The following is a 15,988-nucleotide window of genomic DNA, read 5'->3' on the forward strand; positions in this document are numbered from 1 at the left end:
AACTTTGTTGAGCGCATTAAATTCAATTAATAATAAATAAAATAAACATATAATAAGCTAAATAAATTACGTCGAGCGTAAAAATGTTTCTTAAGTTTGAAGAAAAAATATATTTGGTTGTCCGAAAAGTTTCTTTCGTTTCATAAGATGATAATAGACGAACAACGATTTCTGTTTTGTATTATTTCATCGAATTAGATGTGATCCATTTCGTTCTATTTCTATTACTACGTTCGTGCATGATTCAATAAACTAATATAAATATAATATAAAACAAAGAACATCGTGCGTCTATTATTTCCTTATAGAACGAAAGAAACATTTCGGACAATCTAACAGTTTTGTCGATCGTTGATAACGAAAACGTATTTCTTCTGATTGTTTCGCAAGGTAATAAAATATCGAGGCAGATTGACCGAAAAAGACGAGCTTACTGCTCTTTTAGTTGATCGTTTGCCGAGTGCAATGTTATGCGTTGCGAACGCCGAACATGAAAGGCTTGAAAGAACGTTAGAGGAAAATCGTCTGCCGTTTCATTCGTGTTTACTAAAACAAAATTAAAAAGAATATGATCGTTTTGTGGACGTTTATAGACTTTGAAACTATCGCGTGTAACATATATAGTACCGTAATAAAAGCTATAATTTGAAAAACTATTCTATCAAATTGATAAAAGAGAATGAAAGAGGCAGGCAGTGTGTTAATAAACACAGACGTATAAACGAATCGTTTACGAGATACATAATTTCTTAATGAACATGTAAAATCCCGGGCACACGCACTTCCTCCACACTCGATACGATAGAACAGCCACTTTTCCTGGAACCGACGATCACTGTAGCATTGTTCCCAACACACACTCCATCGTCTGAGATCTTCTATTATTCCCGCAATAATAGCGTCAGTTTAAGTGATATTCTCAAGCAATCGCGCGGAACAGCGCCAGATATTCCAGGAATCTCTGATCGCGTACGTTCATCTCTAAAAAAACGCTCTCGTGCTCGCAGTGAAACGAACCACCGACAATTTAAACGTCTCCCGTAAGTACATTCTATGCGGATATCGTTGGCCGATATTCCAGTTTATCGAGATATCGATTATTTCGTGATAAGAACGAACAGAATGATCGAGTGAAACGTAATAATTGAATACCTCGAGAACGATCGGTTCGCCCATTCACGTTTATTAAAAAGTTTCCTGCTACTTTTAGCGAGTTTTGTAAATTCGCCAAGCTTCTGTCAATAAACGCGAGGAGGCATCCCGTATTTTCGTAAGGAAATACAATTACTCGGAACGGCGAGCTACATTTTAAAAGAAGAAATTACGAGAAGGAAATTTGAACAAAATTCACGAAACTCGTACCTGATTTTATCAGAAGAAATCAACGAAATTTCCTTCTCTCCAAAATTCATTTCCCTTTCAACAGATCAGTGAATTTCCTTTCTACTGAAATTAACTTTGCCCTCGTAAGGTTTACGAATCCCCTGTTTGTTGAATTAATTTTCTTCGAAAGAAACGAATTTACCAATCTCTTTAGAATCAATTTGTATCAACTTCACCGGCTCGAGAGATTTTTCCGCGAACGAACCACGTTCGAAACGGAAGAAAAACACGTGACGCCTGGATCGTTTCGAAGACGATTAAATCTTCGTTTCTTTCAGAAAAATGGCAAACTACACGAGCATTCGTTTCCAAGGCAGACAGCATATAGGCGAAATGAAACGGAAACGTCGAATAGATGTTGCAGTTTGTAGAGAAGCTCGTAAATTACAATGAAAATCAAACGTTGCGGGCGATTAATCCTCACTTAGAAAATACAACTCTCTTACCTCCGGGTAATCTATTCGAATCAGGGCCGGGTGCACCTGCCCGAAACGGGTGTCCATGTTGTTGCTGTTCCTTAAGTAAATTCTGCTCGCGTTTCTGCTGTCTTTTGTATAAATACACTCGGTACCTCTTCATTAACCTTCTCTTTCCTCTTCGCCACAGGTGTGCAATATATCTGTGAAGATGCGGTACGATTATAATAGCAAAATGGAACAACCAAAAGACAATTTCAAACGGGGACTCCTTCGTTTCTCGAGTGGAGAACCGATGGAGCGCTATTTCACTTTGTTTAACGTGACACTGCCACGGTTTGCGATCATTTCTTCTCCAAAAATTCCGCAAGACGATCGTTGGTCTTCCCGCGTGGTAAGATAATAAAATAGGATATCGAAGAATAAGAAACCAACGACCGTATCACGGAATGGAATGTTTTTGACTTTGACCGCCACGTTCGTCAGATATGAAAAATGTAATGTAAAAATTGTATGAAAATTCACAGTTTGGGCATTTTGAATACAACCGATAAATAGAAGATACTTTGGAACAAAAAGTTCCCCATTGAACGATTAAACGTTTTTATTAGAACATCGATAAAACAAAAATGAGAAGAAATCTTGCATCTAACGGTGTACTGTGTTTGCGTCCACATCTTCGAGGGGTAATCTACGAATATTATTATAAAGACAGCTTAGAAAATAATCGTAAATGCTGCTTTATAATCGTATAATTGAAGTTAGAAGCGTGCACATACCCTACTGTTATATATAGAACGAGCAAATACCGTTTGCTAATATCTTGTACACGTTTCAACAATTTATTCTGCACGTTTTGCTCACGACGAAACAACGAATGCGAATGGTTTGTCGAAATAAACGAAGCCTCGTTATAATACGTCGCTATCGACCGTTAGCAAGGCGCCCACGGTGGTCACCCGTGACCGCCAATAAGATAAACGGTCCATCGAGGAAGAACGTTGCCTCGCATCGTCGATTTATTATTATTTTGCCATTATATGCTTCGAATAATGAAAATACTCCCTTGGCGTCCTCGGCGAAACGCGTGATTTCGGCGTGGCGGTCAAAGCGTTAGACGAGAATTATTCGTGTTTAAAACAGAGGACTAACGGGCCAGTGTTTTACTTCGTTTAACGTAGTTTTCCAATCATCGTTCTTCCGAGAATTTAATAAAACTATTGTTCGCCTTTCTGCATGGTATACTTTAAACGAGAATCCTTCTTTTTTAAATGCGATGGCTCGATCGAGAAACCTTCGACGATATTACGAGACAGTTTGCAGTTACTTCTTCGGCAAAAATTTAATGTAATTGTCCGATAGAATTGTAACCTTGTTCTGCGAGAAAATAGCAAAGAATAAAAAATGAGTAGTAGGATAATGGAACTATTCTAAATGAGAACCCTTTATTCTTGAAGCGGAGGACCGATGTAGGCTTTCAGGATATTGTAAGACTCTTTGATTACTTCTCCTCGACAACTTTAATAGAGTTATTGTGATCTTTCTGCTCAATAAAATAATAAGATGGAATAATACGATGGTCGTCTTTATGTTCAAGATAAAACGATCGAAAATGAAAAATAAACAGCGTAGTAGCGAGACTGTTCCCTCGAGGATGTTCGTTATTTAAAGTGGTAGTCTAATGGAACACACCTCGATGTACAACTTAACGATATGCCAAGAATTGTCAATTTCTCCTAAAGAGAGAAATCTAAGAAAGTCGAAAAGTGTGTAATGATAGAACCATCAAAAAGCGAACAATATGGTTTGCTTGGAAATTATTAGAAAAAGCGAGGAAACTTTTCCTTTATATCCTGAAACTTTTCTACAGCTTTTTCTATGACGTATGTGATACGGCAGCCAAGTTACTCCCGAGGGAATAAAAGTAGTAGCATCCCTTTTATTCTCCCACATACGATAGCGTATAAATTTCTACGAATTTCGAAAGAACTTTAATCGATATGTAAATCTTCGAAACGCTCAATCGCACACACGCGCGATATGTCCGAGTTAACATTTCTAAATTGCCTATCTTCGATTTTATCCAACTTCTGTTAACCCTTTGCACTCAAAAGGTGACAATGGCGAGCGAGAAGCGACAGTCCCTGTTTATGTTAGATTTCGACATCTGCGATCGACGAGAGTGCGATATTGGTCGGTAAATTGGTTCCTTAGTTCTTTATGTTCTTTCTTAGGAAGCGTAAAGTGTTAGACTTTAAAATGCAGATAAAATATTCAATCCCATATGCCTGCGAAACTATGGTCCCGACAACGTCTGCAAAGTTAGTTTTGATTCGACGATCATGGCGAAAGTATTATAGCTTAGAAACCCTTAAAAAAATGGTTTTCGGAAATGAAATTAGCTGAAACGAAGGTGAACTTGATTTTGAACTGTTGAAAAACGAGATCAACTGTATTGAAGAATGCATCTTGGTCAATGCTTTATAAATTATCACAAGAAAACAAAAATACAGAAATTAATATTACAAAATTACGTTTCCAAAACATGTAAATATAGATAAATTATTATAAACTATTTATATATTTCTATATAAAATCATTTTACGCTAGCTGTAAGACACGCGTCACGTATACGCTAAATCATCCGGAGTAGCTGCTACGCCCGAAAATGTCCTCCAGTGCAAAGGATTGATATCGAATTTGATTCTCAGAGTAACGCGTACCTTGTCCTAATTGTAATTCGTAATATCGCGTTTGTAGAATATTTATGTTTGTTACGCGCATTATGATAATACCTCGTGCGTCGATTATTATTAATAAACATATAGATAAGATGTATGTAAATAGGCGATGGTACGTTTGAATAACGCGCGACGTAAAGTATCGAACTTGGTGAAAAATAAATTTCACTGTTTTACAGGCTTTTTGTTTACAATTCGTTCGCATCTATCGTAATTGAGAAATTTGTGAAGGTTACTTCGTACATAGAAAAGCGATCTTTCTTTTAGGTCTCTTAGGTAGCGGTGAAAAATAATAACGAGAGAAGAAACGATTACGTAGCTGGAAAAGAGAACTTGAAAACAATTTTCCAATATCTGTATTTTACGTTCGAATGAAATCTAACTAAAATCTACACGTCAATTTTGCGACATCCATTTAAAATACCGTTACATCGATCAAAAATAAACGATACGTTTACCACACTCGTGTTTCCCGTAACTGAAACTGGAAAATTGATACAAATTGAAAATGAAAATACAAAGCTTTTTCTATATCGCGCGCGCCGAAAAATATAAAGTTAAACGGACGAAATTCGATGCGTATCTTGTTATATAAAATGGTAAAAAGAAAATATAACAAAAGGACGAAAATGAACAATTCGGCGATTACGTAATAAATAAACTTTCGTTAAAGCTTTATTCGTCATTATGTAAAGAACCGGGAACATCGTAATGGCATTATTATTTTTCATAAAACGGTGCTCCGTGTTCCACTTAACAGAGTTGCAACTTAATTAATTATGAAAATATAAGGGCTGATACTTTTAAGCGTTGAAATACGTGACTAAACTCTGATCCTCAGGATCTTCACTTACATCACTATGATTTTCAATGTACATGTGTATATCGCTATCCAGGTTATATCAAGTTGCGCTTGAACTTTGTACTTTCGTGGCTTGGCTTTAAATTTCCTTTTTTTTTTTTTTTTTATTTCTTTAATGCCGAGGAGAGCGAGAAGAGAGACAGAGAGATAGAGGAGAAAAAGTTAATACGCTTTTCCCGTAAAGTCGCTTAAATACTCACTTAACAATTTCAGCGTAACATGTAGTCGGTTCTGAGGTATTCGTCGACGACGCAAGCGTTGATGTAGAATGAAAACGTGCACGCTCCAGTCGCATTCTTTCCATCTCCCGTTTTTTCGTCTCTGAGAATTGCGTTGCTATCACGACTAAGCAGAGATTAATCATGAAGAAGGAACCAATCTGTAACCCAAATTTGTTCAACTTGGACCATTTCCTCTTTTTTTTCTTTTTTTCTTTTTTTTTTCTTTCGCTCGTCAACAGCAAAGAAACGTTTCTCCTCCCGTTGTGAAACATCGTGCGATTTTTGAATCCGTAGAAAAAGGTTTCTGCTTCTCTCTACTTATCTCTATTTAATCAGAAAAATATTCCGTATCGCAGAGTAAGAAGTAAACGAATCTTTGTTCTCTTTTGAGTTTCCATCAAACAGCATTTAAAAGAAACGAAGTAAATTAAGGGAACGAAGAATATTTTATGTTCGATATATACGGTGGTTACAAGAAATACCGGCACACCATTGTATTTATTACGGGATTTTGCGTATGCTGGAATTCGACACTGTGACGATGAAACGTACAGGTTGATAAAAAGATGCTCCATCGGGAAATAAGGCTACGTGCCAATACTTTTTGTAAATATCGTACATGAAGTAATAAACGTACCACGATTAAAAGGACGAAGTATATCCAGTCCCAAAAAGAATGAGCATCCTGTACGTAATACATTATGTCTGTCCATCCCTCCAGACTGATTACCTATGACGATATCATTTACTTTGTCAATTTTTCTTGTCCAAGCAGTTGAAATCTCCGTGGAGAAATTACGTCGAGGTGCATTATATATCGTAGATCGTCGAGCAAAAGATTTTCTTAAATTAGTTAGCTTTTCAGAAAAGATTCGATGAAATTACGAGTCGCTACAAGATTCGCTGACGAACAGACTGCGAGTGTCTATGCGAATTTACATTTCGATGAAAAACAATTTTTCATTCATTTAAATATGGTCGATACTTAAATCGTTCTATTTACAATATTTTGTGATATATCTGTGCGTATGTCGGAAGAATCTTGATTATCAAAGCAAATCAACGAACCATCGACCGATGCAAAATTTAGAAATGTTTCTTCGTAAGACGCAGAAACTTCGGCAACTTGACGTTACATTTTTGTTTCAAAATTCTCGTTCCAGTTTAATATCGATGTTTCTAAAATAATTTAATATACACTCGATATACGTGTGTGCTCGATTTAAATATCGAAACTCGATGAGCGTGTAGAGGATCGATAAACCGAGGGAAAATCAGCCCTCTAGAGATTCCCTCGTTTTCGATCCATTTTGAGGGAAATCGCGGAAAAATGAAGAAAAATATTTTCGTTTGCTCGTACATTTATTCCAAAATGGCGAACTCTAGCCGTATCCAACCGCAGCTGCAGTGCACCAAATATCAGCAGCGCAATGTCTGGCTGCAATTAGAGCGGTCAATGTTAGATGTATCTAATGGTTGCGTTGTTGCAAAAGGTCGGCGTTTTCAACGGTATCCTCGTTAAATAAACGATAACACGTATAAAGAAGCGCAGACGTGCAAACGAAAAAGCAAGAACAATTTTTGTTTCTTTCCCTGCGATTTTCTCGAAAATGTTGGAAAAACCAGCGAATCTCTAAAGCGCTTTTTGGACCTCTACACGCTCTCAAAGCGTTGGCATTTAAATTGGGTTTCGCGTTTCCTACAAATGCAGAAACATCCGCAGTCTAATTGCCAAGCATACATATAGAATAGATAAGATTGGCTACTGGAGCAATCCTTGACCTCCTACATGTTAAACTAACTCGCTCGAATAATAAGAATACTCGCTCGATTATACCAATACTATTATTATAACCAGTTTGTAACGTGTGTATGTGTGTACATGTATAGATAGGTAGACACGTATGTGGAAATTTTGGCTACGGTGAAGTTTCAGTTTCTGAATGTGAGAGAACTAGGACACTCACGAGAAATATTGCGACCCAGGCAAGACCGATATTGTCGAACGATATCGTTCCTTGGAAAGGATTGTTACCCTGACCCTTGCACTCCGTGTAGTAGTAATTCCAATTAACGCAGGTGTCGTTGGTGATGAACGTTGCGTTATTGTTCGGCAACGCGGTGCTATTGCAAACCACGTTTCCTAAAAGCAAGAACACTTCAGTGGCTTGTACGAATGTCACGCTATCGGCGAACCGATACGAAGTTCGTTCTTTAGATCTGTTGAGAAATTAACGTTCGTTAATTAACTTTAGAACGATGTATGTTTCAGACGGCTTTGCTATTAGTTTCATTAGAAATTACGTATATCTACGGAAAGAATTGGGTAAATCTTATTGAATTTTTTCTTAAATGAAATAGCTGTCGTAGGAAAATTTCTCAATATCATTACATCGACTGCCGACAGAGGTTGAATAAAAAATCAAAAAGTGGATATTTTTGCACATTTTTCCATTTCCACATTTGCACATTTGCAAATACATTTCCATTAGCTACGTACTCCTATTTTGGGAATGACGAGAGTCGATCGATTTAACGAGTTTAGTGATTGCTAATTTCGTATAAAATTCTGTTTCCGTGTTTCTACGTTTGCAGTTACGAAGGTGGAACTAGCAGTCACAGAGAGCAGAGGATCCATCGACGCTCGCGATTTCCATCCAGATATGTGACGTTCTTTCGCTCCTATCCCGCGGGCATATTTTTTCTGAAATTCTGGTGACAGCGATGCCGAAAACACGCGATTCCAGCGTCGAACGAAACCGTGAACTTGTTCTCGATGGAAAGCGAATAAAAAAAAAGGGTGGGGGCAGAGGGAAAAAAATTGGAAAACCAGTGAAAAGAATATCGAAGATGCACTCACCGAACTTGAGCGGCGGCAGGTTACTGCAAGAGTGCATTCCGTTGTCGTCGGGACGCGAGCAAATGTAGTCCTGACCCTGATATTCGAAGTACTTCTCAAGGTCGCTGGAAAAGCAACGAGCTACAATTAAAAATCGATTTCGAAACAAGACCGCATCCTCGCGCCTCGTTTCTTATAATTAAGAGGTTGCATGTATATATGTATGTATGTATGTATGTATAAATGTATGTGTATATATATATACACACACACATACACACACACACATATGTATACGTATGTAAATATGCCTTATGCACGAATGCACTCGTTGCATGCTTCGCTTTATGCGTGTACACCGTGTATATGCAGCGTGTTCCATATGATATATTATATATATGTATATAAAGGTTATGTATAATATATATTGTATACAATATGTACTTATATAATATACGTATTCAGGCTGTTTCAGAAGCACAGATCAATGAAGGAGAATATTGGAAGGCGATGGAAGGGAATGTCTCTCGTCTGACAAACGTACGTTCCATCTTGCATTGTTTTTTCTTCTTTTTTTTTTTTTTTTTGTAGTAATTGAGCATTAGAATGATACATACAAGTTTGAGACGCTTGTCGAGCAATTTGCCAAACTCCGGTTACGATAAAGTTTCGGGGAACAGATTGCATAGAAACTATGAACTATATATGTACATCTAGGTAATTATGTAGGTTGGCCATACTGTTCCGTTTCTGTTGGAAAGTTCGGACCGTGGCTAATATCGTTTCAGAGGAACCGAGAAACGAAAAAATGCAAGAAAAATTAATTTTCCTTTTGTAGTCGGTTTTGGAAGTATAAATCTATTTTTGGTTTCGATGTATTTCATTCTTTTTAAGCTTCAGTATTAGTAAGTACGAAATTTGCGAATTGATTTCCATCGCTGGAAAATGTAATTATTATACCGATGAATTTCACTCTCGCGGAATGATCATCGCTCAGTCTTCCTTTTCCTTGTAAGCTTCATCTACCTCTTGACCTTTCTGAACTTCTTATTCTGAATTGATTGACAAATGAATCAGCGCGGCTGCCGGAAAAAAACTGGTTCTCTCGTAAAATCCTACTTTTTATCCATTCTGACCCGTTCCCTCCGCGTTTAAAAAGGAAAATTCGATCAACTTTTCCACGGTGATTTCTAACAAGCTGTCGAGCATACTGCACCAGGGAATTTCAAATGCAGTTCCTAGGTTGGAAAAAGGAATTCTTTCGTCAGCTTTCAAGTAATTCTTTTAACTCACTAGTAATGTAACTTCTTTTTTTTTTAAGATTTGTAATAAAGTGATAGAATCATTTTTTTTCTTTTTTTTTTAACGCCATTATACGTATATTATAGTGGAATAACGGGGCGAAATTTCGTCGAAAGTGGTTCAGTGGTTCGGAAGAAAATGGGTCGTGAATTTGATAAAACCCAGTTTTCGATTAGCATTGTAACGCTTTAAAATATAAATTAAAGCTATGTAATTCCAACAAAGCATAGCGGTTAATACAATTTTTACTATCAAACGAAAATTCTTAATTACTCGTCCTTACAACGTTATGAATAATACGAGAGAAATCTCGGTCGAGTTGCGAGGATAACTATAATTAATATTACAAAGTTCTGTCTATGATTTAAAGGCAAATACAAAGTAGCACAACCTTTACGTCAAACGAAGTATAATTTCTTGCTGGAGGCTTTACTGAAACCCTACGGATGTGACCGTAGTTTGGCACATTGCTCGTCAAATATCGCCCGAAACGTCCATTTTTTATACTTCCATTACTAGGAAATTAGGCGAAATCGTTTACTCTTATCTCGTAAGAGACGGTTACTTGTTGTTTCGTTAGTGACTCGTTAATTATACATAAAATAAAATTGACTGACTTGCCTAAGTAATTCGACGAGTTTTCAAATCCGTATCATTAAATTTTCATTATACAAATTATACCGAATTTCACGCGTCACGCTTCCTAAAGTTTCCTATCTAATTTACCGCGAATTTACCACGATTCTTAGGAATCTCTTATCAACTCTCGATTCTCCTTACTTTACTTCAATCCTCGCAAATAATTTCTAGAAATTTCTAACCTCTACAGTCTCCTATTGAACTTACCGCGAATTGGTCGTAAACCTGTAGAGTCGATTGACAGTTCTCCTCTGTAGTAATTTTTTATTCTCGTGCGATTTTCGCGAACAATTTCAAACAAACGATCGCGTAGAAAGCTTTTATTAAAGCTATTATTATACCATTGATCAACGATTCCCAGACTATTGCAACGTTCACGAACGACTATTTACGTTAATCGCTCAAAAAATATTCCTTCCATCGGCCACACCGCTGCCTCCTTTATCGATCTCGCGATCTAAAACGCTTCACGCAGACATATATACCTATAATATACAATATACGAACGCAATAGACACGTACGCGCGCGCGCGCGCGCGCTCGTGTGTAATTAGGCCCATATATAATATGATGTAGATATGTGCAGTAATCGACGATAAGAGATTATGTATATATATATATATATATATAAAGAGTAAAAGAAAAGAAGAACAGAAGAGAAAATAGAAACGCAAGAGAAACAAAGGCAGAAGCGAGTATCGAGTTTGCGTGCACGCAAGTCGGCGTTTTGTATCGGAATAAAACGATAAGAAAGAAAACCGATAACGCCCGTGTAAGTACGGCCCGCTCCAGTGTCACCTGCTGGATGCAAGAAAGTAAATGCACTCTTCTTCGGCTTCGAGGGCTGCCTCTTATCGGGTTGCTATTCAATTTTCATCGTGTGAAGTAGCACGGCCACTAAAACAATGTCGAGCATCACGACAAAAACCGTTTAATAGAGACACGCCCGATACCGACCCCTCGCTATTTGTATACCGCTTGTTACGACCGAGGTGTGGCGACCATCGTCAGCCGTTGTTTGTACCGGTAAGCATCCCGTCGATACGACACAACCTTTTTCCTACATCCCCATAACATTTTTTTCCTTTTCTTTGGATTCTCCTCCGGGACGATTTAAGATGGGATTTTCTATAAGCGTCAAATACGATGGCTTCTAAGATTTTTTGAACGTACCCTCGCTACCTTTGCTCCCTAACTTTGTACCGTAACATTTTCTTCGATATATCACGCGATTTTGAAATTTCATCGAAACGCTATTGCGATAATCGCGTTGGTAACACTTCACTGACCGCTAGCGGTTCAACAGCATACGTACGTCCGACCGGTAACTCAGGCGCAGATTCTCCCTGGCGCCGGTTCCGTTACGGTTTAGTAAGTTTTTCAAATTGGTATAAAACTGTAGGAATTTTACAAAGCAACGCAACTGACGCAACTGAGCAAGGTACCTTAGTACTAAATAACAAATCGCTGCTCGAATAATGAGAAAGATTGTCGGCGACAAAAAGCCGATTAATAGGCTATCGGTCCGTAAGTGTCGGCTTAACCAAATACCGATTAATCGGCTATCGATCGGTAAAGTGGTAAGATGTTGAACGAATCTTGTAACGCATATCGTTCGTATTGTACGAAACGTTCTGAAATTTCACGAGTAATACAGAGAAACGCGATCGTCGTATTTGTAATTATATTATGCGGCAAATTTTGTGGTTACGTTGTACGTACAATTTTGAACGAACCTTAATACGTGCGTTGATGTACGTATTAAATAAAACTGTGGTGATTACGTTGGGCAATTTTTTAAGCAAATTCCAAATGTATAATACAAAACGTTTGGAAACTTCGTTATCGCTGTAGTGGAACGTGACCTTTTCATAGAAACTACAGGATATTTAGTATATAAACTACGTCACAGATTCGATGGAATCTTCAACTAATTTGCAAGTTTCGAAGGATACGTCCGCATTTTTAACACTTTCAGAAAATCCCTTCTTTACTCTCGGGCCAATTCTCGCTGCCAAATGGATTGTTTTTCAGAGTTCCAGTGGCCAGATTATCTTTAATTCATCCGGTCTCCTAACCGTTTTATATTCGTTGTCCAATTTTAATCCCCAGTTCTCGGTTATTTAAATTTCCTGAAACAAGTTTGCCTCGAAAGGGCCTAAAGGACGAAATAATCTGCCGCGACTCAACTTGTCTTTACAGGATTTGGCGATCCTTATCCGCTTGAAGATTTTCGAAATACTTAACAAAGAAGAATACGAGCGTTGCTTTCGTTTGAAGTGTTTCTTCATAATATTATAGCTACTAATTCCCTTTGTACAATTTCATCATCTCTATCGGCTCTAAATTCATTGAAATATATAAATATATTTAATCCTTTAAGCACGCCCACCTTTTTGGTAGATTACTATCGCAGAAAGGTGAAACAGAAAGGAAAAAAAGAAAAAGAAACAAATATGGTGAGAAAAATACAATATTATTATCAATATAACGCGTGTCAATTAATTAACTGAAATTTGGTTAACATTGAGATACATAAATACGTAAACGTATAACACGGATACAAATATTTATCCGGTAGAAAAGAAACGATAGCACGAACAGAGAATCATAATTATTTACGCGGTGTATAAAATTATGATATAAAATAATCGTAAAACAGTCTCGTCGTTAATTTCCACCTATGAAATTTCATGAAAACCATAATATCGCTGTTGGACGACAGCCGTGATTTACGAAATTTTTGATCCGTGGTCTATGCACGACAGTAGAATTTAAAAGGTCAATGAATTAAATATCGTCGTATAAATTCGCCACGTGAAATATTTCTTCGCGACGTTATAAATGCAAAAGTCGAAGTAACCTACGATACAACTTGCTTTATAGGAATTCTATGATTTTTATTGGTCCGACGTTACTTGATACATGTGTTGCAAAAATACATCGATTCTATAAATTTACCACTTGAAATGATTCTTCGCGAGGTTGTAAATTTGATATCGGAGAAATTTCCTACCCTTCATCTGCATGAAATTCTATTCATAGCATACCAGCGTTGGAATTTCACGTTTCTACGCTATGGGAATTTATTAAAAATCGCATCTTAAGAGCACCGTTTCATTTTCGTTTTCAGTCGGGGGAAAGAATGGGAAATCGATAAGAAACTCGCGCAAGCAACTTCCTCGTTTTCTTCTTCGTCGGTGCCCTTTGAGAACAGTTGGAAAACAATATTTGCAGAATTATGGTTTCATTGGCGTGCCAGCGCAACATCAGTCCGGCCAAATCGTAAATAATATTTGATTATTTGATTAAAGTCGAATAAACTACCAGCGGCTAGAAATTCATATCGCTTTATGTAGATTTATAGATTGTCAAATACGAAGTTGTTAATAATTTACAGATTCGGTCGAATCGCAGTTCGTAGTTGGAATTTCTGCTGAATGTTCTGCTCGTATCTCCGTGACCATCTTTTGGATAATCTCCAACCTTTTTCTCTTCAAAATTCAAGCTCTTCCTCTTTAAACTATTTACACGGCCATTGCGGTATTTATTTATTGCAAAATCAACTAACGACTCTTGATTATTGTTGCATAAATAACACCGTGACGTAAACATTGTTACATAAATGGACACAAGTATAATACGATGTAGAAAATATTTTTATAAGGTGTTTAAACTTGCTTTATGGTCTCGCTTATGCGTTGTAAGCGACGTTAAATTGATTCAGCTGATTAAAATTCCACTTCTTTTTTTTATATATATATATATATATCTCCATTGTAAAGTCAGGAATATTAGATTTTAGAAATCTACTAAAATCACGTATCGCGTTACCTTTTTTAAATGACCGCAAATTTTTGACGAATTCAATTTTCTTTCCATCGCAAAAATTCTTCCATAAAACCTGTTAAAGCAACGTTTACAACGACCGACGATAAGTTTAAAATTCGATACGAGATACGAAGCTGTTTCAGTCTATAAATTTCAAAACGATATTTATTTGGTAGCGATAATTGACCCAAATGTATAAAGCTACTTTATTACGTAATAATTCTGGTGGTTTTGCTCGGAGCATCGCATCCATATTCACGGACCAAGCGTTACATTTATTTTCATTTTTATTCGCGCTTTAATTTAACGAAAAAAGGCGAAGGTAGTTTCTTTTTTCCTTACTTTTAACTGCAACGTATAATTTGAACAGCGGCATTAACAAACAGATAGTAACATTCAAGGACATCGGAAATTTCCATCGAATCGATCTTAACGAATTCGTAATTTTCACGAGTATAAATAATTTCCCCGTTTCGCTTTCACCTACAACATTTTTATTTACGCGTACGAAATAATGTTACTTTGTTTGGTTCGTCAATCGTATCACGGCGCTGCAATGTCGAGACGACGATAACGTTCGATCAATTTGATTAGGAAATTAATAAAAATTCAAAGGTAAAAACGTACCTGCAAGCATCGGCAATATCGTTGAAAACATTTAACGTCGGATGGTTGTTCGTGACTCGGTAAATGGTATTAAAAAAAAAAAAAAAAAGAAAAAGAAATGATATTTAACAGCTGGAATTTACCGAACAATTATATTTGTCGTATCAAACAATTGCATTTGATACCATTCGAAATACAGAATTTGTCGTTTCTCGCGAAAAATCTATTTATCGATTGAAATTAATATAATAATTTATTTAACGCAACGTTTAATATACACGTTCGCGTGGATTATTTTCCATGTTACACGTACGAACGACAACGACAAGCGTATAAATAGAAAATCGGCCAATTAACGCGTTTCCACGGCGAGTTATGCGAAATTAATCGACATCGATACGAATTTCCAGTAAATTCAAATTCTGTCGATACATCGAATCATACGGTGGCATCGTCACCGCGCGGATTAAACATATTAGAGGCATCGAGCATCGATCATCGTATCGCAACTGAAACGCTCTGTAATAATTCAATTGTCATTTTAAATTTGAACGGCAGGGCACACGTTCGAACCAACCGGTACGCGCTAGTTAGATCAATATCGCGTCCCTCCAAGTAAATCATAGAGAACAGCATGCGAAAACACGCGACATAAACTGGAAATCCTCGAATTTATTCGGGGCCGCTCGCCTAAAGCGAAATTATTAACAGCGTTATAAACCTCATGAAATATCGTTCGGGCGAATATATCGGTGGGCGATTCGTCCTACGTTTCTGTTTTCTGGCCAAGTTGTTGCACCATGCAAAAACCAGTGTCGCTATTTGCCAACGAGAGTCTAACGTTCCAGGATATGTTAAAGGAGTATTTCCATTAAAGGGAGTCGATCTTTCGACCCGCGAGAGAAATTATTGGAAAATTTCAGAAGGCAAAAAGAGTAATTTGCACGGCTTTGAAATTTCCGATATCGCTTACGATAAATTTGAATAATCCGTTCTTTCTGTATCGTTCGTTTTATAATTTCGTTACTCGCGTTTCGACGTAGAAAAACATTTTCCGCGTATTATACTAATACCTTTATATTCATAATCGGCATATATCCGAGCTTTTTTGTCGCGTATTTCCCCCCCCCCCCCCCAAAAAAAAGAAA

General features: G+C 37.1%; 1 protein-coding gene across 8 annotated transcripts in view; it reads right to left on the minus strand.

Moving 5' to 3' along the window:
- The window catches only part of LOC122572621 (voltage-dependent T-type calcium channel subunit alpha-1G), a 107,555-nt gene that overhangs the window by 43,797 nt on the left and 47,770 nt on the right, over positions 1-15,988 (minus strand). For 7 of the 8 annotated variants that reach the window (XM_043737786.1, XM_043737785.1, XM_043737788.1 and 4 more), the window contains 5 exons: positions 8,484-8,587; positions 7,591-7,766; positions 6,261-6,353; positions 5,603-5,781; positions 1,830-2,002 (listed from right to left, as the gene is read on the minus strand). In XM_043737786.1, the coding sequence (XP_043593721.1) occupies positions 1,830-2,002; positions 5,603-5,781; positions 6,261-6,353; positions 7,591-7,766; positions 8,484-8,587 (725 nt within the window). Of the gene's footprint in view, positions 1-1,829; positions 2,003-5,602; positions 5,782-6,260; positions 6,354-7,590; positions 7,767-8,483; positions 8,588-14,861; positions 14,881-15,988 lie in introns of those variants that run through there. The other variant, XM_043737791.1, reaches the window with a different exon arrangement.

This window comes from Bombus pyrosoma, linkage group LG11, assembly GCF_014825855.1.
Source record: "Bombus pyrosoma isolate SC7728 linkage group LG11, ASM1482585v1, whole genome shotgun sequence".
In the NCBI taxonomy this organism is placed as follows: Eukaryota; Metazoa; Arthropoda; class Insecta; order Hymenoptera; family Apidae; genus Bombus; species Bombus pyrosoma.